This window comes from Bombus flavifrons, chromosome 11 (genome assembly GCF_040668555.2).
Source record: "Bombus flavifrons isolate JBK064 chromosome 11, iyBomFlav1_principal, whole genome shotgun sequence".
NCBI lineage: Eukaryota > Metazoa > Arthropoda > Insecta > Hymenoptera > Apidae > Bombus > Bombus flavifrons.
Window position 1 is genome coordinate 10065183 of NC_138452.1, and position 25367 is coordinate 10090549.

Genomic DNA, 25367 nt, shown 5'->3' on the forward strand with positions numbered 1-25367 from the left:
CCACTAGGAGAAAAAGAAAGAAAAATGCAGAAAAAATGACGTAGACTTTAACGTTCGGTGATTCTCCGAATCGTTCTATTCCATTTTGACTGCATAATATAATAGTCGAACAAAATTCAAGCGTTCTTTTCGTGGAAGCACCCATCAACGAAACACGGAACGTTGTTCCGAACGAAAGGCGGCGTCGTTTCGTGGAAGTCGTGAGTTTAACGTTCGCGTTCATGCTGAAAGGGACTGACGAGCCGCGAAACGTGCACGCACCGCCTAACGAACGTATGCCTTGAATGTCCAGTCGAGTCCGCGTACGCATAAACCCGGCACGTGTATATATTTATTGTGTTCTTTATTCAGTATGCATCCGGTGGGCTGCGTGGCACAGGTAATAATGCGTTCGTCGTTGGTAACGCAACAGCGACTACCTGTTAAACTTTTCCGGCGACGATCCCTAGGTTCGTGGTATCCGTGGCGCGACGCCCTCGTCACGCGTCTGACGCATCGCGTTGACAAATCCGCCCTCTTTCGCGTTACGTTACCGCGTTTCGCGTTCTAGAAACGATGAAAATCGCCTGTTATCGGTATCGTTAACGATGATCGATGTTATCGGACCAATTAGTAAAATCTTTGCCAAAGATCGTAGAATTCGGCGGCGACCGTTGACGCGACCTCTTCTCTTACTTGCTTCTCGTAATTCGTAAAATCTTGCGAATTTGGCTGGCAGAACGTCTGGAAAGAAAAAGCAAGAGAGACAACGTGCTGCGAAAGGTTGGCCACTGCGACGAGTATCACGTGAGAAAGGTAAACCGTCTGCGCGTATAGCAGGAAATGCAGTGGAAAGATAGCGAACGAGCACCTGCTGCGGCGAGCTGTTCGATGCATAGGTAATATAAACGCAATAATTCCGTATTGGACAGCGACGAGGCTTTAACTTGGCAGAAAATACGAATTCTACGTTGGTAAGTCGACTCCGTTCGGTTAAAAAACGTTCGAGAGCAACGAAACATTCTTCCTCGAGGATCTAAGTTACAGCGTTTCCGAACGAGATGGCTGTATAAATATCGATAGTAAAATTAATTGAGTTCTGTTAGCACAGATGATATCGCATACCGGTTTTCCAGGAATGTAACGCGGTTCATTCATGTTTTACATCGTACGCGAATACATTATGGCGTTCTTTGCGCGTTATTTCCACCGATTCAATGGCGGATCGGCATCGCAGATAGAAGCCGACTCGAACATTTTTCCCCATTAAGCGCGAAAAATAAAAAGGATCTTCTTCCTTTGGAAATCTTTGCTCCACCGTTTTTCTTATCTTCGTTTCTTAGAAGCTTTCGTCGTTTCCTTTATTTTACATCATTCGCGTTTCTACGATTCCAATCGTACACATCCGAGGAGTAGATGACGATCTTCGCGTAAACGGAGATTTATTTGCAGAAGAAGAAAAAGAAGGAGAAAGTGTGGAAGAAGATAGGAGCGACAAATCGCTGTATTAGGATCGAATTTATGACGTTCGATACGTAAATTATTCTATTCGCCCAGACTGTCTTGCAGGATAAATAAATTCTAGCAAATTCCACACGGTTAGCATCGTAAGCCGCAACAGAGCGTAACGTTCGCTACGTACAAAGATATATTAACGCGATTGTATCGGTGAATACGACGCAGGGGTCTTACAAATTTCACTGCAATTCGTCGGAAGCGGTCTGCGAGTAACTAGTTTGCGATTTTTCTTATTCCTCTCACGCTGTAGCCGATAATTCGCGTTAATTGAGTTAGCGATCAACGTTACTAAGAGGCAATTTCTTTCAGATTATCGTAATCGTAAATATTCTAAGTATACTTTATCCTTTCGACGATCAGACGTATCTTGAAAGGTGTTTCTACGACGAGACTGCGGATTCGCTCGCAAATTCCGAGTAATTCGCCTGAATTTCACATTCGATGGAAAAAAAGGATAAATTATTATTGAAGTTAATGGTGCAGCGTTTACGGAAGGTATCGTTAACTCGTATTATCTTTGAAAACAACGTGTATTGTTAATACGAAGGTAAGGTACGTAGTTCTTTTTTAACACGGCCAAACTACCACAATCTTTGAAAGTACAGTGTGTAACAGGGTTAATTAAGCGTTGCCGATGACTCAATTTCCAAGTTGATCGGTCACGTCGATCCGGACGGGCCGTAGGACAGACCGTAAGAGATTTCAGTGAAATGTGACTCCTCCGACGAAAACCTGTCATTAACGGCACCCTTTTTATACGCGCAAGTAAAAGACCTACACCATCAAAAGTCTGTCCCAGTTGAGTTTCAGCGACCAAAATATCGTACGAGTACGATTTCACCGACACATTCTGTCCAACAGTTTCTCATTTTTATTCGACATCCCATTTGCTGATTCCGAGCTTTCGAAAGATATCGATCAATTTATTTCACGAGATCTTTTTTCCCTATATTCCGAAATAGTTTCGGTTCTCCCCTGAGGAAGCAGACCGCAGTGTCTACGAAACGTCGGACCAAAATGCAAGTGCCAAGTGCAATTGCGAAATCAAAATTCTTCGCTCGTCGTTCAAATATCGCAGACGTTCGTACGGTTGAAAGAAAACTTGAGTCTGTAGATCTCGGAAGGAGTCTCAGCTTCAAAATCGAACAAGATTCGATAAGAACGTGATTGGAGATTTTTACGCAGTTCTATGCGTATTCTCGCGCAAGTGCCAAGTGCAATTGCGAAATCAAAATTCTTCGCTCGTCGTTCAAATATCGCAGACGTTCGTACGGTTGAAAGAAAACTTGAGTCTGTAGATCTCGGAAGGAGTCTCAGCTTCAAAATCGAACAAGTTTCGATAAGAACGTGATTGGAGATTTTTACACAGTTCTATGCTTATTCTCACTCAAGTACAAAGTGCAATTGCGAAATCAAAATTCTTCGCTCGTCGTTCAAATATCGTAGACGTTCGTACGGTTGAAAGAAAACTTGAGTCTGTAGATCTCGGAAGGAGTCTCAGCTTCAAAATCGAACAAGTTTCGAAAAGAACGTGATTGGAGATTTTTACGCAGTTCTATGCTTATTCTCACTCAAGTGCAAAGTGCAATTGCGAAATCAAAATTCTTCGCTCGTCGTTCAAATATCGCAGACGTTCGTACGGTTGAAAGAAAACTTGAGTCTGAAGATCTCGGAAGGAGTCTCAGCTTCAAAATCGAACAAGTTTCGATAAGAACGTGATTGGAGATTTTTACGTAGTTCTATGCGTATTCTCACGCAAGTGCCAAGTGCAATTGCGAAATCAAAATTCTTCGCTCGTCGTTCAAATATCGCAGACGTTCGTACGGTTGAAAGAAAACTTGAGTCTGTAGATCTCGGAAGGAGTCTCAGCTTCAAAATCGAACAAGTTTCGAAAAGAACGTGATTGGAGATTTTTACGCAGTTCTATGCTTATTCTCACTCAAGTGCAAAGTGCAATTGCGAAATCAAAATTCTTCGCTCGTCGTTCAAATATCGCAGACGTTCGTACGGTTGAAAGAAAACTTGAGTCTGAAGATCTCGGAAGGAGTCTCAGCTTCAAAATCGAACAAGTTTCGATAAGAACGTGATTGGAGATTTTTACGTAGTTCTATGCGTATTCTCACGCAAGTGCCAAGTGCAATTGCGAAATCAAAATTCTTCGCTCGTCGTTCAAATATCGCAGACGTTCGTACGGTTGAAAGAAAACTTGAGTCTGTAGATCTCGGAAGGAGTCTCAGCTTCAAAATCGAACAAGTTTCGAAAAGAACGTGATTGGAGATTTTTACGCAGTTCTATGCTTATTCTCACTCAAGTGCAAAGTGCAATTGCGAAATCAAAATTCTTCGCTCGTCGTTCAAATATCGCAGACGTTCGTACGGTTGAAAGAAAACTTGAGTCTGAAGATCTCGGAAGGAGTCTCAGCTTCAAAATCGAACAAGTTTCGATAAGAACGTGATTGGAGATTTTTACGTAGTTCTATGCGTATTCTCACGCAAGTGCCAAGTGCAATTGCGAAATCAAAATTCTTCGCTCGTCGTTCAAATATCGCAGACGTTCGTACGGTTGAAAGAAAACTTGAGTCTGTAGATCTCGGAAGGAGTCTCAGCTTCAAAATCGAACAAGTTTCGAAAAGAACGTGATTGGAGATTTTTACGCAGTTCTATGCTTATTCTCACTCAAGTGCAAAGTGCAATTGCGAAATCAAAATTCTTCGCTCGTCGTTCAAATATCGCAGACGTTCGTACGGTTGAAAGAAAACTTGAGTCTGAAGATCTCGGAAGGAGTCTCAGCTTCAAAATCGAACAAGTTTCGATAAGAACGTGATTGGAGATTTTTACGTAGTTCTATGCGTATTCTCACGCAAGTGCCAAGTGCAATTGCGAAATCAAAATTCTTCGCTCGTCGTTCAAATATCGCAGACGTTCGTACGGTTGAAAGAAAACTTGAGTCTGAAGATCTCGGAAGGAGTCTCAGCTTCAAAATCGAACAAGTTTCGATAAGAACGTGATTGGAGATTTTTACGTAGTTCTATGCGTATTCTCACGCAAGGCAGAATACTATTAGCGTTCGGCAAAGGGACAACCGGTAATTAAACTTTGCTCTTTCATTATCTGCTTGCCTCGGGGATGAACGTGATCGCGATGAAGGTTCGTGGTATCTCTGAGTTATTGCCACCGGAACGATAATTCGGTATTGCAAAACACGATGAAGGACATGCAAAGTTCGTGCGTTCAGATTGATAAACAGTTTAATACCGAGCTGCTGTGCCGTATTTTATGCGTCTGCAAATATGTTTAACGTTATCGACGGTGTGTAACCGACGTAACGTGGTACTTGGTACTTGCGTCGTTTCAAGTTCCCTTTGAAACGCGGCTGCGAAATGAACTTTGTCTGCTTCTTAAGATCAAAGAATTAATAAATCTGGAATTAATCGACGTAAGCATAAATATTTGTCGAAATTATGTACGTATGTTGGTCTGCTCGACACGAGCGATATAATTTACGACCGCGATTCCCAGTTTCCGTATTTGGCTCTCAACGAGTTACGGACGAGATTGTGGATTCCTTTAAACCGATTCACAGATTCAAATGAACCGAACGATGGAAATTCGTAAAATCCACGTTGAAATTCGCTTCCTCGTTCGAATCTAAGCATCGCCAAAGAACGATCATCGTCACTGTTATTCGCGAAATTGTTCGATCGAATTTTTAACGAGACAAATAGACGCGATTATTCCCTAACGACGATTGGCTCTTAATGGATTAACCATAACCATAATTCAAACTACGATGTAACACGAGAGAGAACGTAGATCATGGCGCTGCTACCGATATCTACAATAACAAACTGCTAGTAATTACGCTGCGTCTATAAATAATAAGAACGTTAACATTATATTCGACACTTGGATCTAACTCGGAAGAACGTAGATCATATGCAGGCAAAATTTATTCCCCAGTTAATAACTGACACACGCGTCATGTTTTCTTTATTCAGAATTAATCTCACCACCATGTGCATAAATGAATTCGTCGTCGATCAAACGATATAAACTAGTCGCGATATAAAAGCCGTGTAAATTATTCCGCGCGCCGTACTAATAAATTATTTACAAGTGATAATAGGCGTTCGCTTTAACGCCACGTAGCCTCGCATCGAGGTAACAAGACTCGCTCTTACGACCACACGCTTTCTCTGTTCGACGTTTTCGAATCGACGTTTTTCCACGACCGATCTTGCTCGATCCCTCTCGATCTTTCGTATCTACGTTAGAAAATCGTGGATCGGTCGAACGCCTGGAAAGGTACTCGAGCGTAAAATTTCCTGGTAGCGGAACCCGATCCATTTATCTAATATCTCGTCACGCGTGCGTATACATTCTTGTCCTATGCATTAATTAGCCTAATCGTGGCGGCACAATCGTTCGACCGAGATGCGCTTGTTCGCAGAATCCCGGAATAGACGGTATAAGCGACGCGGTGCCGCATAATTAGACAGGATACGAGAGCCGTAGATGTAATCGTCGCATGCTGCATCAAAAGCGAGATCGCTGTATCGCTGTTTGCTGGAATATCGTTGCTTTTGAAACTCGTTTCAAAACCGACGACGCGACTACCAAGTTCAATGAATATCGCTGTCGATTGCATCTTGTTACGTATTATGCGTTTTTAGAAACGCAGCGAGTTGCTCGGATAAGCGCGTGGACAGGTTCGTGAAACTTGGATTCGCGCGATATTCACCGACTCGACGAGGCGAACCAAGAGAATCTGTTTCCAAGTGTTTCGTTCTCCGTGGAAGGCTGTATCGTATTTGAAAGTATTTGGTTGTTCGCGATTTTGCCGCCATTCCAGAGGATTAGGTGTTCGGTGTTTAAAATGGTGCAGCGAGTTTAGTTCGCGAGAGCGTGCAGCGATTCGTAGAACTTGTTATAGCAATCGACTCGATAGGACGATCAGACAGCGTTGTTTCGAACACATTCGCTCGCAGGTGTTTAACCGTTGAAGTGGGTCCCACTTGAAGGAAAACTCCACATCTTTTCTAAAGTTTAATTTTCTTAGTGCTCGAAGCCATCGAGTATTGTTTAGTACCAAATCAATTTAAAGGGCCTCTCAGTCTCATAGTTTTCTAGGAACATGCCTTGCACGAATGATGCAACGCGGTACAGACAGGTCAGTTTTCCGTAATTGTATAAATACCCATAGGCCCATGGCTTCCTCTCTGTCTATTACGAGATAAAACCTTAACATTAACCCTTGGCGCTTCTATGGCAGACTCCACCCTTATTCTGCCACATTTTGCCAATTTTAGCGTAGGAGATATCGTAGTTTCGTTTGACGCACATTCGTCGATAGTCGAGGGAAATTATAATAATACGAATAAATTACGAAGCGCCATCGAACGAATCGAGACACTACGCATCGATCGGTGTAAAACGCGACAAATAACGGGCGAGGTTTTCGTTTTCGAGAGCAATGTCTCGAGTTCTCGGGACTTTCAGCGGACCGGTCTGCCCACTACGATCGCAAGAGGATCAACGAACGAAAAAAAAAAAGAGTGGAAAAAGAAAGAGCAAAGTAAGAAAAAGGAAGAATTCTACCGTAGGAAACGGCGCATTACACGTCTTGGTGAACACCGTAGTCTTTGCGAGCCGATAGCAGGACCTTAAATCCTCGTTGCGGCCTCCCGTATCTACGATACACGGTGACATTGGACGTTTCTTTGGCGTGCTCGGTATCACCGACTTCTTAATCTCGGACGTGACAAATTACTTCGTCGTGTCGAGGAACGCGTATACTTCTTCCCCGCCTCTTTGCCGCTGTTCCGTTTTATTTGCATCTTTATGCCAGCCGGCGCAGCGCGTGATCCGAAAAGCGTATTCGGAGAGAGAAGTTGAAAAATATGTCGGATATATCGGCCCGCAACGACAACTCTGTCCGAGTTCTCAAATACGAACGCTCTCAGTCGAGAATCGATTATCTGTTGCCTCGCTCCTTTTTCCCATCGGATCCTATGTCGTACGAGTCGAGTGATTAATTCAGGAATTGACGAATAACCGTATGGAAGCGAAATTTATAAGGCGATTAGGACCTCGTGGAAGGACCAACGAAGAAATATTTCGCGTTTTGTCATTCGCATCTTGAGAAGAATAGATGGGCGAGCGACGATAAGCGAGAAGTTATTTTTTAAATGAATTATACGTTGACACGGATACCAAGTGGAGTTCTATTTTCGTGACACGAATTCTCTCGAAATATTTAGGGAGAATTTATTGGATCGATATTCACGTTTGCTGGAACTATAAAAACCGTAAAAACGTCTGACATAAATTTCATAATGGAAGGGAAAAGACACGAGCTCTTATTATTTGTAAATTTATCGGTTGGCTATTATTCGCCGCAACAATTTTATCATAGCGATTCTTCGTTTTCCTTTTGCCAGCAAAAATAATTATTACCCCACAGTTGTATCGATTTTCTTCGCCGCTTCGTAAAAATCTAAATTCAATTACCCCGTACATTACGCTAGACCGCGTTTCAAGCACAAACGATATTCGCATAAAACCAATTAATCCAATCACGGGGAACAAGAAACTTTCTCTTATCCCGATCGAACATCGAAATCCGACGAGTCAACGAGGAGGGTGGATTATCCTTTGTCGAACTTTACGATTCGTCGTTCGTTACTTTGCTACGTTGTACGGGCAGGGTTGTAAGCGTTATATCTACGCGCATGTAGCGCGGTGAATTTCGAAGGAACGCACGAAACCGACGATAATTTATTCCGCGGCCGTAAACTTCGCGGCGGACAGCCTTCCTACGCTTGTTTCCTCTCGAGCCAAAAGTGCTAAGCAAACACGTATACAGGGGGTCTCTTCTCCCGGTGCGAGTATACGTTTTCTTCTTTTCTCCCTTTCTCTCTCTCCATCTTCGCCGCGTGATTTTTTCCTTTCCCTTTTTCCCTTTCCGTTTCCCTTTCACCTACGCTTCTCTATCTCCGTATCTCCGCGTTTTACCTCAGCCTTTGCACGCGCATGTACACGGAGTTTCCTCCTTTTCTCCGCAAACTTTGTTCTCCTCGGCACACAAAGATTTTATACGATGTTTCTCGATGCAAATGTTTGATTAAGCGGTTGTAGGCGAACGTCGAACGTGCTTTGAAATACGTATGCACGTACGATCTTATCGAAAAGCGTAAGAGCACATATTTAAAGTTTTCAGGAATTTTGTCACTTTGTCGCGAAGTCATAGATCGCGTTCCGTATCTTCTTGTAATTTTTGCAAAGGGATATTCGCAGAAAAATTTCACGCTATGTCTCTCTTCTCGTTCGTTTCGACGAGAAAAGTAGGAAACAGCCTGCGTATACTTTGGCCTCTCGCCCGTTGCCTTCCCGTACGCGTATTTCCGCGTGAAATCGAAATGAATATTCCTGCGCCGTGGTTTTTACGCTTTCGTGTTTCTTTGAGAAGAATTTGCCGATAGCCGCTTCTTCGTTCGGGGAATTTAACACGGTGGCCATTGTGCTTTCGGTATCGCCGCTCCTTAGGACAAAAGAATTTCGAAATGTATTTTTCTTGCTTTTAACACGATGGTAAGGGACAAAAGCCGAGTTGCGAATTTCAACTTTTCAAGCGGGTCATGTGGTTTCATCGCGTACGTGCAATAAAGATCACCAGGCTGCGAATAAGTACACACTTTGCAACGCTCCTGGCGCAACAACTGCACGCACGCTTCTCCAGAACGTTCTCAAAGACGCCCCTGTTCTCCTGCGAGAGGCAGAATCGTTGTAAGGACGACCTCGAGCAACAATTATCTTCGCTCGTCGCTCGAGTTAATCAGGGGTCGCGATCTAAGCGAAAATTCAAATTACTCTAATCGCCGGCAGAGATTGTAGCGGTTGTCCCGTGTACGAAGAAACCACGATCCCGTTGCTGTAATTAATAGAACACGGAGAGTGCAGATTTATCGTGCTCGCCCTGTTGTGCCAGCCGAGGGATCGGACCTTCGAATTATCGAATTATCTAATCGCGCTTGTTAACGCCGTGTTTCCATGCTAAGAGGTAGGACAGATTTATTGGAGCGAGGATCGATGGACGCGTTCGTCGACGATCTGCAGCTTTTCCTTTGGCATTCTCGATGAAATTGCTGGCAAAGGGTATGTGCTATGCTGCAGGATCGCGCGGACACGCGAGATCGTCGGCTGCGCAAAACGCCAAAGGCGCTAATCGAACCGCAGATCGTAAGGGTTTCTCCTGGTTGCTACAACGCTTCCACGTTCTCAACGCGATAAACCGAACGATGCGTGATAACGACGCGTCTCTGCTATTTGTTCGACACGTGGATCATACGGAACACGGATGTTTTCTTTTGCGAATAACGATGAGAATGCGAGAAGCGTGAGTTCCGACTCGTAGATTTTATCGTAGGATGCTGCGGATACGTATTTTCAGGATTGGCTATTGTCTTATTTTTGCTTTATAAACCGGCGGAAAGTTGCTATCCGCATGTACGTACGCTCTTTAAACGTTGTACCATCCACGCGCCATTTACTCGATTCACTTTTCTCGCCAATAAATAACAACATCCGTATAAATCAAACTGGAGATCGCGTGTACCGCGTTCTCCCATAAATAAGCTGTTGCATAACGCGATCCCGTTGTCTCGGTATCCGAACCACATTCCGCAGCGACAAAAAAAAGAAAGAACGCGATCGAATCCACCATTCTGGCGCTTCGCAAACGAGTTTTACATATTGGCCGATTCGTAGGAAACGCGCATCGATTTGCATACGAGATCCTGCTTAATTCACGCGGTCACGTTAACGAGCCTGGTTAAACCAGTAGATAAATTCGAGATCGAGGCGTTTCTACACGCGTAATGGTAAATCCTGAGATCGATCTTAAACATCGCGGATCGACGAAGAGATTCTGCAAACGCGAATAATAAGGATATTGTTTTTTTTCCTCGGTCGTTCGTGCTTTCACGAGGCTCGTTCTTTACCCTGTTTACCGCCAGACTTGGCGTGCATCTTCGCTGAAGCTTCTTGCCATTTCTGTTTCGTTGCGAGTAAAGAACAGCATGATCGAGCCAGATTGTTCGTAAAAAATTCCATCGTTGAAAGAAAGGTGTAATCAAGACGAAGATATCGTCTGTTATCCTGGAAAAACGAAATACGCAGCGACATTCGTATCGCCTCGAGCGTCTCTCTTCGTTGTTGCATCGCTGATTCTTGTATTTGAAGCTAATACGAGATCTTCTTGTGCAACGACACGCTACTTCTGCTTTTATTCTTATCTTTGATAAAAACGCGTGCCATAGGGAAAAAGAGGATAACGACGGATGATCGTGAGCGAAGCATCGTCAGATTTGAAGCGATTATTTAAAGCGATTATTTAAAGCGATTCGCATGGTATAAATATCCAATTTAAATTATACAGGGTAGTTGGTAACTGATGGTACAAGCGGAAAGGGGCTGATTCTACGCGAAAAAAGAAATCGAAAATATAGAATAAAAATTTTTCGTTTGAGGCTTTGTTTTCGAGAAAATCGACTTTGAATTTTCGCTCGGTACGCGTGCACTTTATCGCGTCTCGTTATAACGGATCTCACTGTAGATCGTTGTCTCGATGGAAAAATTAAAAAAGAAAAATTTTATTTCATATTTTCGACTTCTTTTTTCGCGTAGAATCACCCCCTTTCCGCTTGTACTTCCAGTTACCAACCACCCTGTATTATATCGAACAAATACGTTATTTTTCTCGGTAAACAGCTACGTTTGAATACGTTTCTTATTTGTTCGTTTATTCGCTCCGATATCTCCTTATACTCTCTCTTCGTTTACCTTCTCAACTTGTTTACATTTCTGGCTTATTTATATTCCCCATTCGTTTGTTTACATTCTCATAAAAGCGTATACACGTCGAAGTGGGTATTAACTTGTAGTAGAATGAAATCGCTTCTTACGGTACAAGCGTAACGTTGCGTATCACGGTTGATACAGTCGTCGGGCCTGATACTTTCTTCGTTTTGATACGATCAAATGTTACATGGAGCACGATCGCAGGTATAAAACAGCGTGAGTTTCCTCGCCGCAGCTCCTGTGCCGTTAATCGTCGCGCGTTACGATAATACGAGTTCGACGATCGGTGTACCATTAGACCTAATAACAGCTAGGTTTGTACAAATAAACAAAAGACATGGAAACATCGCGGAATCCTGTACGCTCGTTTGCTCAACTAAATACGTCCACCTTCGTCCTAAATTGTCCCTATAATTCATACCAGTTTCGTTTATCGAGAAATCTACTGCAACGATTTCACTTCTTAATAAGTCGTTTCCTTCACGATAGATATTATCGCTACCGGATATAAATGAACAATATTACGTCCTATCCTTTTCAAAACTACGATTCCCTTATTTTTTTTACAAGAATAAAGTTCCTCCTCGCGTATTCGTTATCCGTTGGTTAATCGTAACGTAAAAGGTGTTGCGAATTATCGACTAAAGAGCAACCGGTCAGGTCAAACCGATCTGTCGATATCGCGTACCTCGAATGACTCAACGCTCAAGTTGGAGGAGGTTTAATAGATCGAATGTTAGGGTAATCTAGCACTGTATTTGCGCTTGTTGTACGAACACGGTGGTGGTAAGATCTTGTTGGGAGTGAAGTATTCAAGCCGCACGGTACGATGTCTGATGACGAAGTGTCCTAGTATGTTGCTGATTCTCTTCTCCAGCCGTTGGGTCTCGTCCGTCCTTCCCGACCGGGATTTCTCCCTGACCTTTGAGTCCTTAGGTTTACAGTTCGGGGAGGACAGGTAATTCGGAATTTCTCAAAGAAGGGAATGGGCTTGTCCGTGCCATAAGCGGACAGCCACTCAAAATTCCGAGCAAAAGGAGAAACAAATTCTTTTTGCGAGTTGTGAATGATCGAGGAGAGGCTGGCGGTCGTAACGATTGACGGTGAATCTCGATCGTGAAGAGAGCGAAAAACAAAAGCAGACTTAAAACGTTACCAAAGATAGCAATATCCTGCCTTGTTCGCCGATGCTCATTAGGATCTGTCAGTACTTTCACGCCGATCGCATTCTCGATCGATCGGCTGGTCTGGTGTGTGAGAATCGTGTTGTTCGATTACTCGTCCGGCAACGACAATTATACAGCGCCGCGGCTGCCTTTCTATCACGACTCGCGTGTTTTCCGCACGCTCGTAAGGGCGGATCCGATTCCTTTAACAAGAACCATCCGTCGAATCGTTTATTCCCCTTTCGAACGTACGTGATTCTCTCAGTTGGAAGAAATATCACGAGGAAATGGGAATTTAATGAAGCGGCCATAGAGGCTACTCGCGCCGGCTAAGGATTCATTAATAATTCGCCGCGGCGCGGCGGTTCAGCTAACAAATGCGAAACTGCAATTCCATTACTCGTATTTCAGTTATAGATCTGGTAAGAGATAGTTGTTATTGGCATTATTGAATTATTTCGTATCGATTATTTCAATTGCACTGGTTAAGCGAACCGGTCTCAGGGTAATCGGATCAATGGACAGTCGATGTTCTTCGCTTGTTTCTTCTCTTTGCGGAAAAATACACGCTAATAGGTGCAGCTAAAGGGCCGAGTATCAGTCGTGGCTAAGTCAGTCAATCGCTATCTTTATCTTCCAGAAGATAGTCTTCTAGCTCTGTGGCTATAAAACATTCGTCATACTTTTCCAAACGATGAGTCGCAGTAAGGAATAAAATTGCGAGACTCAAGGGACGATGTTTTCAAGAGTTAGAATGTGCGATTAAATCGAAACTCTGAAAATCAGAACTCGCATCACTGTGGTTTTTAACTCGTCGAACGAGATGTGTTACCGAAACGCGAATGAACCCGTGGCGTCAGCTTCAGAAGTTTTGATCGTAACGAAAGCACATTTTCTGATAGAAACGGCAACGACACCGTGTCCAGATCGTCGCTGTTGCTGGCTGCGGCTAGCGGATTCTACGTACGAGACTGGCTTAGGTACGATATCGATTCAGTGCTGAGAAAAACTCGTCGAGCGTCTGGTCTTGCAGGATTTTCAAGAAAGCTACGGCTCGGTCGTGTATCTGCTCGTCGGTTGGATCTTCCAAGACGAGTCCGTTGCTTTCTCGATATTATTCCACGCTGGTGACGCATACGCTTTACGGAAACAGCGTCGTTTAATAAAACTGCAGCAGATTCTCCGTGGAATGAAGTTTACAAGACGCGTGATCGGAATCGTATCTGGTCGAACTATTCCCGAGGCGTTTTGTTTTTGACCTTCTGGTCTGAATAGATGCGAGATGTTCGGTAACGAGCGGATCGATAACACGAATGGCAGGAGAATCGTGTGCGTTTTCTTGGAGATAATCCTGTAGAATACGGTTGAAAGTGTCGTATAAACGGACGCTATACGGAGACAGGAATTAAAAGCGTCGAATAAGATTGTGTCATTGAAAGATCCTCAGAAATGGAAATATTTACATTCTCGGGATTTAATAATTATTAAAACGACTTAATAAATAGTAGTTAACTATATAAACTATATTTACATAATCCCGACGTCTGTCCTGATATTTATGTGATATTTATAATATAATACTTTAAGATTTAAACCGAACGAATCGATAATATCCTGATTGAAAACGTAGATATTATGCTAATAGCGATTCAGAGTTCAGAGATCCGGTACCGTTACGTCTGATCGAATGGATTAAATCGCGGATCGATCGACCGCGTACCTATTACCGATTATTTATTATTAATTGAATTATAATTTATCAAAAACCAAGCGAAATTATTCGATTCTGCGATGAATACGTATCGGGCCTGCTTTATGTAAAATTTCCATTCGTTTGTTCCCTTCGTCCGAACTTTTATTTTCATCATGTCGCGAGCATACTTCCACCGTGGCACATCTTCTCGTAAACAATCTCCAATTAAAATTTCTTTTCTCGCGTTCCCTCCTTTCCACCACATTTCCATATTTCGCTGGAGGATGTATACGCGCGCATAAATATCGTCGGCGACTCTGTATCGCTTTGCGGAATCGCTCGCGCGGTTCAAAGAACGAACCGGATAAGCGTGCGATTAATGGATGGGTCGTAGAATTCATAAATGTTGAGGGCTTAGAGAAATTCGCCGTGATTCACAGCTGGATACATGGTCGTGATAAATCTGCTATAATTTGCCATGTGCCGACAGCACGGTAATTGAATTAATTCTAGTTGAAATCGAACACCGTGGACGTCGATAGCTTTTTCCTGGGGCGATTAGAAGCCGAGCAACAGTAGTGTCGAGACACGTTGCGGCTCGTCACCGACGTTTACATTAGGCAACTCTCGATCCACCGACCGATCGACTTAAAAAATTCAAAATCGACCGTGTAAATAAAATTTCAATCGCGTAGAAAGGACTTCTGATCGTTCAACTACGTGTTATCTATCTTTGCTTTGGATTAAGTCCTTCTGCACTGTAATTTGCTAACTGGTAATATCGGTAAATGATAAGTTACATAATCGTATCGATCATGCACTCGTTTCTTTATGGTTTTCCAATTTTAATAAACGAATCGTGTAGACTCGTAATCTGTATATATTCGCTACCGGAATTTTATTTCTTTTGCTATATCCCTGGCGTATTTTCTGATTATATGTATAGTAGCCTTCACAAGCGGTAGTCAGAGAAACCTGTAGGTTTTCTTTTTTCTCGAAAGCAAACTCTGATCGTTACGATTTCGTTGTTGACAGCCGTAGGCGGACTGCACGCATTTCCTTGATAATTACACCGATACGTACTACAAGCGACGTTAACTGAGACTTTTTGCTTCGTGTTTTCCTAGCAGGAAGTACTCGCGGAACGGCAGCGATACGATCCATAATTTGCCGCAATTATGTCAATTTAGACTTTCACTGGACTCGCGCGATCTTTATTCCATTGAATTTCTACTCGGAATTAATAAACTTGTAGTCGAGGCGATATTTGTGCTGGTACTGTAATTGTTGTGCAATTATTGGCACAGAAATGAAGATAGATAACGATATAACGTACCTATATGCATCGTTTTGCTATCAGTAATTCGTCGAGTAATTTCCTCGAACGACAGATAAGAAATTACGTTAACAATTTCAAGCCAACTAACTTCATCCTTGAACGCGTGATATAACGCAGAGAATCTATCATGCCTGTATCCGTAGTAATATATAATTATTTAAACATCGAATCTCTGCAATTATCTTCCTCTGTTTATCGTACTTGCAGAAGTCAGCAACACGTTGTTCGCCAAAAACGCTAACATTCTTGCTACGATCTAACTTGCGTATGAAATTAACGTTTCTTCTTTCTAACTCGAACTACGTACGTCCGCGAGAACGAAATTCCTCGACTATGTTCCTCGAAAAAATTCCCTCAACAATATTATTATTTCCATCAATGCCAAAGTGGTAAATTCGTTAAGATAGTTCCGTGGCAGCCTTTCCAGTCGAACGATCGCGCAATCCAATTTACTCTCATTATTCGTAATTGGTAGCGAGGGAAACGATGTTACGGCCGTACTGGACAACCGGCAATTCTTGCACGGCCATTGTTGCTTGGCATCTCGTTGCATGCGGAATACGCCATAGCGGAGGAGGAAGCGGAGCGCGCTAGGAAGCGTAGTTACCGTGCCTAGCTACCATGGCCCAGCATCGTTAGAATTTCAAAAATCATTGCCCTCATGACCATAACGCGTACCGTTAGAAAAACTGTTAATAACGCTCGGTGCCGACTATTACAGTGTTCAATGACTGTTGCGAGTATAATAATGACGTAACGCGGCCAACGGGTCTGGTTAACGCACCCGCAGCCGCGTCAATTTTTTACCATTGAAAGTCTCCGGCCAAAGCAAGACGATTCGCTACGTTATTGGCTACTGATCGTTCCGTGTTTTCTTTGATCACGGAATTATTCAACGGAGTTGCTCGCACGGTTTTTGCGCTTTTTCCAGAGAGAGGAAGCCGAGGTTGCGTTTTTTAAAGGAAATTCATCTCGATAGCGAATCGCGGCGATTTATTTCCCGTAATTTGCGCAAACGAGGATGTCGAATCGCAGAAGCAGATAATTCGACGAACGCTTGCCATAGAGATATTCGTTCGCTGAGAAGGAAATCGAAGAAGTTGCAACGAAAAGAGATTCGAAAGGTCGGCATCTTTGATCTTCGTTCGATCGCGTACCAATTTTTCCGTACGAAGTATTTATTTATCGTATCGTACTAATTGCTATCTGGAATTCATCAGACGCTACAACGTCTTTTTATTTATGCGAAGTAGGGGATGTCTCGTTTCCGGCACCCCTCTGCAAATGCTAATGGCGACAAGGTGGTGTGTTTTCTCGAAACTACATTAGCCCATCGCGGCGATAAAATATCTGAATGTTTGCAACTGCGAAGAACGAGATAACCGACGTTCCGTGTAATACATTACGTCTCACCTTCTAAAGTACCAGGTCGTATGTACAATACGCTTATAAGTGCATGTTGCCTTTAACTATACGCTTTGTACACCTTGTACCGATCGTGATGCGTGCGTGTTATATCTTTCCCAGTACACCTTGCTGTCGATGTATAAATTTACGCATTTCTCACTCGCGCCTACGCGAATGGACCGTGGACACCGTGTAACGAACTATGTATTTGCGTTTGCTAGGAGATACGCTCATAGATCTAGACACTCGTCGTTCGTTCTTCGGGCAGACTTAATGGCAAATTGACCATGAGATTTTCCTTGTAATCTTCTCTCAACTTTCTTCCAGTAATTTACGTTTTTTATCACTTTCGTTTATTTTTCAATCGCACGGTTCGTGTCTTAATTTCGCAGCGTACGCGTGTCTTCTGCGTAGCTACGTAAGGAAATACGTATAAAAGTAATGAGTCAACAGAAGATTCGGATCGGAAGAGACTCATATTGTTGTGCCTTGGAGCGTCAACGTTGTTTTGGTTTGCTAGGTTCAAAGGTGAACGAACTGCGGACAAAAGATTATCGCTTGTATTTGTAATCGTCAGCCGGAGTTACATTCGAGCACTTTTTATAACAACAACTGTAGTTGTAAACAGACGAACGTGCTCTCTAGGACAATCATTGTAGCGAGTCGTCGAGTCGAATAGCGAGCGACGATTACGGCCGGCATACAATATCTCTGTACTTGTATTTAAAGTGATTTTAATATACACTGACTATTACAATTTTATCACTCGTCTCTTTGATAAATCAACACGTTTAATAAACCATCTCAGTAATTTTATAGAATATTCCGCAATGATATTCGCGATCGTCTAAGCTTGCAGAGTACGTTCAGCGTTTCTCCCGAGATAAAAATATTTTTATAGACGGCGTGTTTATTCCGTTCGCTACGAAATATTGTTTACATCATTTTTTTTTATTTTATGGGCTTTCTCAAAGGTTTATGGTCTGTGTCGGTTTATTGTTCATTGTTAGGATACCGAAGAAGGGTGTTCGCTTGACTAAAAGATTCGAACGCTTCTTACTTTGTAAGTAAATAAAGAATTTTTTTACGAATCTACGTTTCTTCCTGTAACTTTTTATAAGAACCACATATCCTATCGCTTACAAATATCAAAGAGGAATTAATTGAAAGGAAATGTTCGCGATATTAGGAACGCCGTGCTTTTTTACCTTTTCCTTTTTCGACGTTCAGAATCGTATTCTTTCGGGAGAGTCGTTGCCCTCGATCAGATACCTCGACCAAATAATCCAACAAAACGTGTCTGATGAGTTTTTCTAGTAGCGGTCGTAACGTAAGGTGGTCGTTTCGAGGATCGTCGTACGATTTCCATTCATCATTTTAAACGAGCACGGTTTTAACTGGCTTTGCTGCGTGTAAGCTACCCGTAACATCGCGATAAGATTGGCCGATCGAAAAGAAAAACAGTAACGCGTTCATTATTTATTTCCAGCTTTCTTTATCGTCTTTAGGTTCCTCTCTTACCTCGTAATCTCGCGTTAGACTCAACGATATATCGTAGTTCGAGTCCACGAAAATTGCCATGCTAAGACCAACTGTTCACGTTCTATGCTAATCTTTTACTAAATATATGTTGCACGGCAATTATCTTCTAACTTCTATGTACCTATGTATGCTATGTATCGCAACGTCTATACAATTATAACTGCTACAGTGTCGACGAAGTTTGAAAATCTTTTGTTTGTGAAAAATTTTGAAAAACTTTCTATCGTAAGCGTTCGAATACTTTCGTCAGCCACTGTAGCTTACGTTGCCAGAATCGGTTTCCCAACTGGTAGTTGGGATGAAAGACGCTGCTCCATGTACGGATCGGGCTCGTCATCTTACCCTTGGGACCGACCTCGAACGAATCATTAGCAGTACCGTGCATTAACGTGGGCGTAACCGTAGACCCGATCTCTAGATCGAGTCATCGCCATCGCCAGAACAATAACGGTCCGCGGCGAATTAATAGTATCGGAGATAAATGACCGGTGTTGGAGCTAGCCCGAATTATTGTATGGTGAAAAAACGGAGCAGCTGTCGGAAGGCGAAACGCCATGAATACTCAACTATCGGCCTTGCGTTGAAAACAGTTTTTTAGATCGATCACTTGGAAGCAAAGCGACCGGGTGTTGCGATTAGCGGATTATAACGGCGCGGCAGCCTGAAAGCTTCGTTCGCGGTAATGTGCCAGTTGGGATTAAGCTGTTCGCGTTTGTTGGAATTAAGCGTCTAGCGCTCGGTTATTAGAGAACAGTGGAAAGAAACGTGTAAACGAACGTAAATTGGATGATACGTGGATTTGTTAAGATCAACGAGATACGCTAATTAACAGCGACCGATTTAACGAACGTTTCAAGTTCGAGGGATTTGAATTTTTCACGTCTATTATATCGATAACTTAGAGTTATCTTGGCTAACTTTCGTGAATTTGGAAAAATCGATGGTGCAGGTTTTATTTAGATCTACGCTGTTCACGTAGCGAGTTAGCTTAGAAATTTCCATGAATCTAGGAGAGTCGATGGAATAAATCAATTACCAAGAGTTTCTTATGTAACGAATCTTTGAAACTAAAATTACGTTTTTTTTTTTAATATTTCTTTAAAATAACTTTAATGGATCGTCTTACTCGAAAGCTTCTCTTCAAACCAGTTCGCGTTTTTCCAATTGCGAAAAGTTTTTGCTTTCGTCCGAGCAAGCTTAACCGCGCGAAAGATCAGTAGCATTTCCCGGAATTCATGTAAAATTACGCTCGTATTCCTTCGTTATTATTGTCCCTTGAACCGAGAAAGAACTGGCGTAAATGGCACTACCGTCTGATTTATAAAGTGTTTCTGTTTAAAGGTGGAACATGTTTATTTCCATCTTCGTTTCTCTCGATACGATTCTGCAGAGGTAACGTTCATGAATCGCAATTGAAACAATAACGAGCAGAGGCATCGGATACAAAAAACGAGAATGTGGTAACAAACCAGCGATTAGCAGCTCGGCAACTGCACTTTCCCTCTAATATGATCGCTCGGTGCAGTTTCATCGAGATCGATGATAAAAAGGGACTCGGGGCGGGCTGTTATCGTCCCTCTGGTGAATCGTAAGAAACGCGACGAAAAAAAAATACTCTTGTTCTGTCTGGTTCTTCGTAGCGTGCATATCGACGGTTGTCGGACACGATACCGGTTTTACGAAGCGACGTTGATCTTATTCCGCCGTATCTTCGGAGAATTACGCAATGCGTTCTCGCAAGATGAGGTGAGTCTCACGTACATCGTCGTTCGTCATTGATGTTCGATCATTTTGTCTGAAGATTTGACGGGCAATGACTCGAACTTTGATACGAATTCTCGACGAAAATAAATATTTAAATACCTACACGCTTAATCACGATCGGTATCTACGTGATTTTATCACTCACTGGCCGGTCTCCCTTTCTCTCTCTCTTTCTCTTTCTCTCTCTCTTTCCACCTGAAATACTTTAGTGGATATTAAGGATATTTCCGAGCTATCAGCGCAAACTTAACCGGTTAAAAACAACTGGTTAGAAGAATGGAAAAACTCTTAATACGTGTACACAGGATCGTTTCCACCTATACTTAGTCTTTTAGTTAGCGACTTAATGGTTTGTTCGTTAGCGTGACTCGTACTTTATAGCGTGGAAATTCGTTTACTTTTGTTTCATCACGACTGAAGTTAAACATAGGACATTTAATATTCTTTACATGTTCGATAATAGTAAATAAAGTTGTATTATACAGGCTGTTATGGAATAATGACTAAATATATTAAGTCGAAGGAAGCGAAGCAAAGATAAAAGGAACGACAAAAGTGGATCTTGAACGAGAAACGACTTGTATACGACTGTACAAGAAACAAAATAAAATAGACAACTCGATCGTATCGCATACGTTTCTTTCAAAGAAACCGATCCAATAGTCTTGTATATTGTACGTTCCATTCTTTCGAACTCGAGCGATCATAACAGTTTCGATAATTGGTTTCGATTATCACCGATTATTAGCAGATATCAACTCGAAGACGAATGGCCAAGAAAGAGTCATTACCATCGACCATTCTAATCGGGATATCGATGATCTTAACGAAGGTGAATCCGCTAATTACACGAGTCACGATCGTTCAACGATTTACGATCGCAACGAAAAGTAGAACTCGAGAGATCGATCGCGATCTTTCGCGCCGGTTGCCACCGGATCGCCATTCCTTTTTATTCGATCGGCATCTTTACTCAACCTTGGTAATTTGTACGCATTATCGTAACGCGATACAAAATTGTCGGCCAACTTTTGCTTATCGCTGGAACAGCTCGCGCGAACGTGGGACGATCGGTTTACGGATAACAGAGCGACACCGAAGTGCGCTTTAATCGGATTTTTTAAAAACGTTTAATCAACCAGCGTTGAACGCGTAACAAGACTAACGATGAACTTGTACCGTAGACATTCCACAATTATCGCGTTTATATCGAACTAACGACACGATTGGTTACTCGAATACTTTAAAGTTCAAAGACGCTTGAAATTTCTCAGTATATTTCAATTTCGCTCTCGTTTTAGCAAGTCGAAAGAATTTGTTACTTCTTAAGAGAATGCTCGACGCGCAATGAGATCTTTTTTCATATTTCGTTGAAACCGAAGATATTCTTTAACGTTAGAAAAGTATGGTCGAATCGAAGATGACGAAGAGAACGTGATCGGAGCGTCACGTGTCACTCAGTGACGAGCAACGTTTCCTAATGTTCTTGATGTTCTACAACGCTTTATTGAAATTCTAAACGATTGGTACTCGCCGAACCAGTAGCTGCGAAAGTTGGTGCGACGAACGAACGAAAAAGAGTCGAGGCATAATGAAGACGTGGTCGTATAAGAAATGCGTGCCAGGAATCCAATTAAACCGCTTTAATTCTCTTGCTATCTTAATCGTCGACTATTAAATTTAGCCCGCTAGCTCGATAAAATGGCAAACTATGCCGCGATCATAACGAACCGGTCCAGGCGTCTAACACGGAAACCACGAGCGTCGAAAGAAGGAACGCTCGTGCGCTGGATCATCGACAACTTTCGAGTGGAACGTGTACGTCATAATGCAACTTACAATCGAAAATTAAGCAATAATCGCGTGGACGTGGCCGCCGTGAAACCAAGAGCTGATTGATGGAATTGGTGATGTCGTCTGTAATTAAGTGCCGCGAAAACGGTATAAGTGAGACGTATATCAGCGGACAGGAGTAAGTTAATGAGGCGTATGCATACATATAAGTGAAGTAAATGGGGAGAGACGCGTATTCAATCAACGTTCACGTTAAATTGCAAACGAACGCGAAATGTCCGCTTGGCCAAAGCGATCGCGGTTAATTGGTAATTACCTGGATAGAGATCGGCAAGATTATCTCGCTATTATGCCAGAAATACTTTGGTCTGTTCTTTTTATTGAAATTTAAGATTAAGATCGGAGATGGGATTGGTGATTAGAATGGAAAGTAATTGGTATTAAAGCTAAAATAAAATAAAATGAAACGAAATAAAATAAAATAAAACAAAATAAAGTAAAATGAAAAAAAAAGAGAATGAAATATAGATAGTTGAATCAACCAAACCGCTATCAATCTGTAAGTATAATAGTATGGTCATTTTACTACACAGACAGATAGCTTCAACGCGCGTTTTCCACCGCAAAAATAAAAATTCTTAGGATTTCGTCGATTCCTATCGGTTGTAGATTAAGGAAAGAAAATACGATACAAGTACATTTGCACAATTTACACAAAGCAAGTACATTTATACTTCTGTGTAACCGAAGCATGAACGTTATCGCGAACAAGTATTCCTGAACGTACGGCATTCGTCAACGATCAATGACCATACACGTTACGTTAATGTTTCAGAAGAACAAAGAGTAATTAAATTCTACCAGCTCTAAGAAATTTTTCTCCGAAGAAGGGAAACGTAACGAGAACATTGAAAGCGAGAAGAGCAATTTTTCTCCGCCATAAAGACATCATCGAACACCGCGTTCCTCGAGTTGGCCTGGCGGTTTTTCTGCGTCGAAAGGGAAAATGGTTTGTTCCACGGCCGTTCTGCCGTTAATTGGGAAAATGATTTTATCCGGAGGTCTTTACGCGAGCGCATAAGAGCGGATTGAAAGCGCGCGGAATCTGCGCGGCGTTGATCTTGCCACAGCCGAAAGAAATAGCGGACAATTATCTACTCATCCCTTTTACTACCGCGGGAACGAAACACGCTGGTTCACTCTGCTACGCATTCCTTTGCACTCCTGCAGTTAGCATTGCGCCGAGAATCGCCGATTCCCATGATACCCGATTCCCCGGTGGTGAGGTTTATTCGGTGAATTAAACGAGCAAATTACGGCCGATCCTCCTCGTAAAACATATCACGCTCTCTAATATATCGGCCGGGATATTAATATGTTTACCGAACGGTTCGAAGAATCCTTCTCGGCTTAATCGAAAGGATTTACAAGTTGGTAGAAGCCAGGAGTTACCTCTTTTTATCTACAGGTTAAGCGAAATGATCCACACGGTCAATCGAGTCCGGTGTAACCGGCACGGAACGGCGTTACTCTGGGATTTCGATCACTCGATAAGTAGAAGCAACTATATTAGTCAGACCGGCGTGTAATTTCTGTATCTAATCTGCCTTAATGTAGAAACGATTAAGTTTCCTTTCGATTTATTTGAGCCATAGATTCATCGAGGACAGTAAAATAACGTTGCTGAGTAACCAATGCAACTTCTATCTTGTCTAACATTCGTTCGTTTTTCAAGATATGTCGAGGTATATTTGAAATTGCTCGCGTTCTCGAAGCAAAACTTATACCACGCTGGCTACTATTGTTAAATGTTTCGAATGAAACGAAGAGAAAGAAATGGCAGGAAGAAACAATTTCGTTTGGAAACGACAGGTAGGACGTTTCAATCGTGCGATATAAAACGTAGACTAAAATCAAGCAATCGAATTCAAATCTAACTCGAACTATCCCAGCCACGGCGACCATTCGACGACGCTCAGTTCGAAAGTCAATTCCTCTTTCCTCTTCTTTATCCCTTACTGCGAAGCCAGACTCGTTACCAGTTCGAAGTAACCTCGAACTCGTCCCCAGGTATATACGAAACTGTTTCCATTAGCACTAAACTATCGGATTTAATGCGAGCTTGGTCGTGTTCGTGTCGTGCGTTCCAGTTCTAAGAACTCCGTGTCCATTCTTACGACGCGGTGGCGAGAGAGAAGCAGAGATTCCGTTTGTCTTGCTTTTGTTCTCCGTTTTGTACGTATGGTACACACGTGATAACGTGGCTATCAATATATTTTACCAGCGCACGTGCGCTGCTCCAGTGTTTGCCACGTGTTCCCATATACGGTCGTCCGGAGGAACCACTCCCATAGGAGGCGCAATTAAACTATCCATCGAAGGTATCAGCGGCACAAAGGCACATGGAGAAATCTGCAGTCTTCGTCGCGAGAAAAATCGGTAAAATTAATCGTTAATCGGTCAACCGTGTACATAATAATTCGAATCGAAGGTTGGACGCTTATTAAAAATGACGCGAGGCGATGGAACACGATTCGAATTTGTCCGTTTTCCGGTTTCAACGGTTAATACGACGATCGGTGATTTCACGAACAGCACGATGATTAATGAACGAGTTATCAGTCGTATGGATTATCAACGTATCATAGCGGCCGCCTGATCGATGATTCTGACAGGTGAATTTATTAAATATAGGAATTTAGCGTGAAATTGGATATCAACGATTTAGAGATTAGAATATTACTCCGGAAAATATTTGATAATTTTCATTTATCAATTTCTAGGTGCGATAGTCGTCTACGACGTCGATCATTTCTGTCTTTAGGAGACTTTAGAAAAATTTTCGGTTCTAAAAAAAGACAAGATTATATCATCGCTGGAAACAAATTTTCTTACACGTATTCGCGTGTGTTTTTGACACGAATGTGTGTAGAATGACGCGTAGAATGACACGAGTGGAACTCACGGAACGTGGACAGCAGCGTTTAAGATCGCGTATATCCAATTTAATTGTTCAATTTCAATGTGAGCACGCGAGATTCGTTTTTCCTACGTGATATCTCTCTAAATAAATACCGTACGAGGTTTATACCGATTTTTCTTGTTGAAGCAGAGATAGCATCGCGATTTTTCATTTCGTTTTTCCTACGTCGACGACCCTGGTAGATGGTGGACATCGATCACCGTCAATTCATCGCCAGCGTACAATTTATCCTGCTGCGAGCCCAGAGATTATAGGAGTTGGGCGCCGCGTGCAGATTCTTCATCAGGATCGTTCTTTGACGTATAGTTAGGCTTGGCCGTGCGAG

The 25367-nt window shown here is 42.5% G+C and overlaps 1 protein-coding gene across 5 annotated transcripts in view; it reads left to right on the plus strand.

Annotated features, from left to right (window-relative positions):
* dgo (ankyrin repeat domain containing protein 6 diego) overlaps nt 1–25367 on the plus strand; it is a 138146-nt gene that overhangs the window by 615 nt on the left and 112164 nt on the right. For 3 of the 5 annotated variants that reach the window (XM_069122949.1, XM_069122951.1, XM_069122956.1), the window contains exon 1: nt 11527–11558. The exons of 1 other annotated variant lie outside the window; for it this stretch is intronic. In XM_069122949.1, coding sequence (XP_068979050.1) covers nt 11542–11558 — 17 coding nt within the window. In that variant the 5' untranslated portion in view covers nt 11527–11541. Of the gene's footprint in view, nt 1–11526; nt 11559–18000; nt 18023–25367 lie in introns of those variants that run through there. One more of the 5 variants, XM_069122955.1, reaches the window with a different exon arrangement.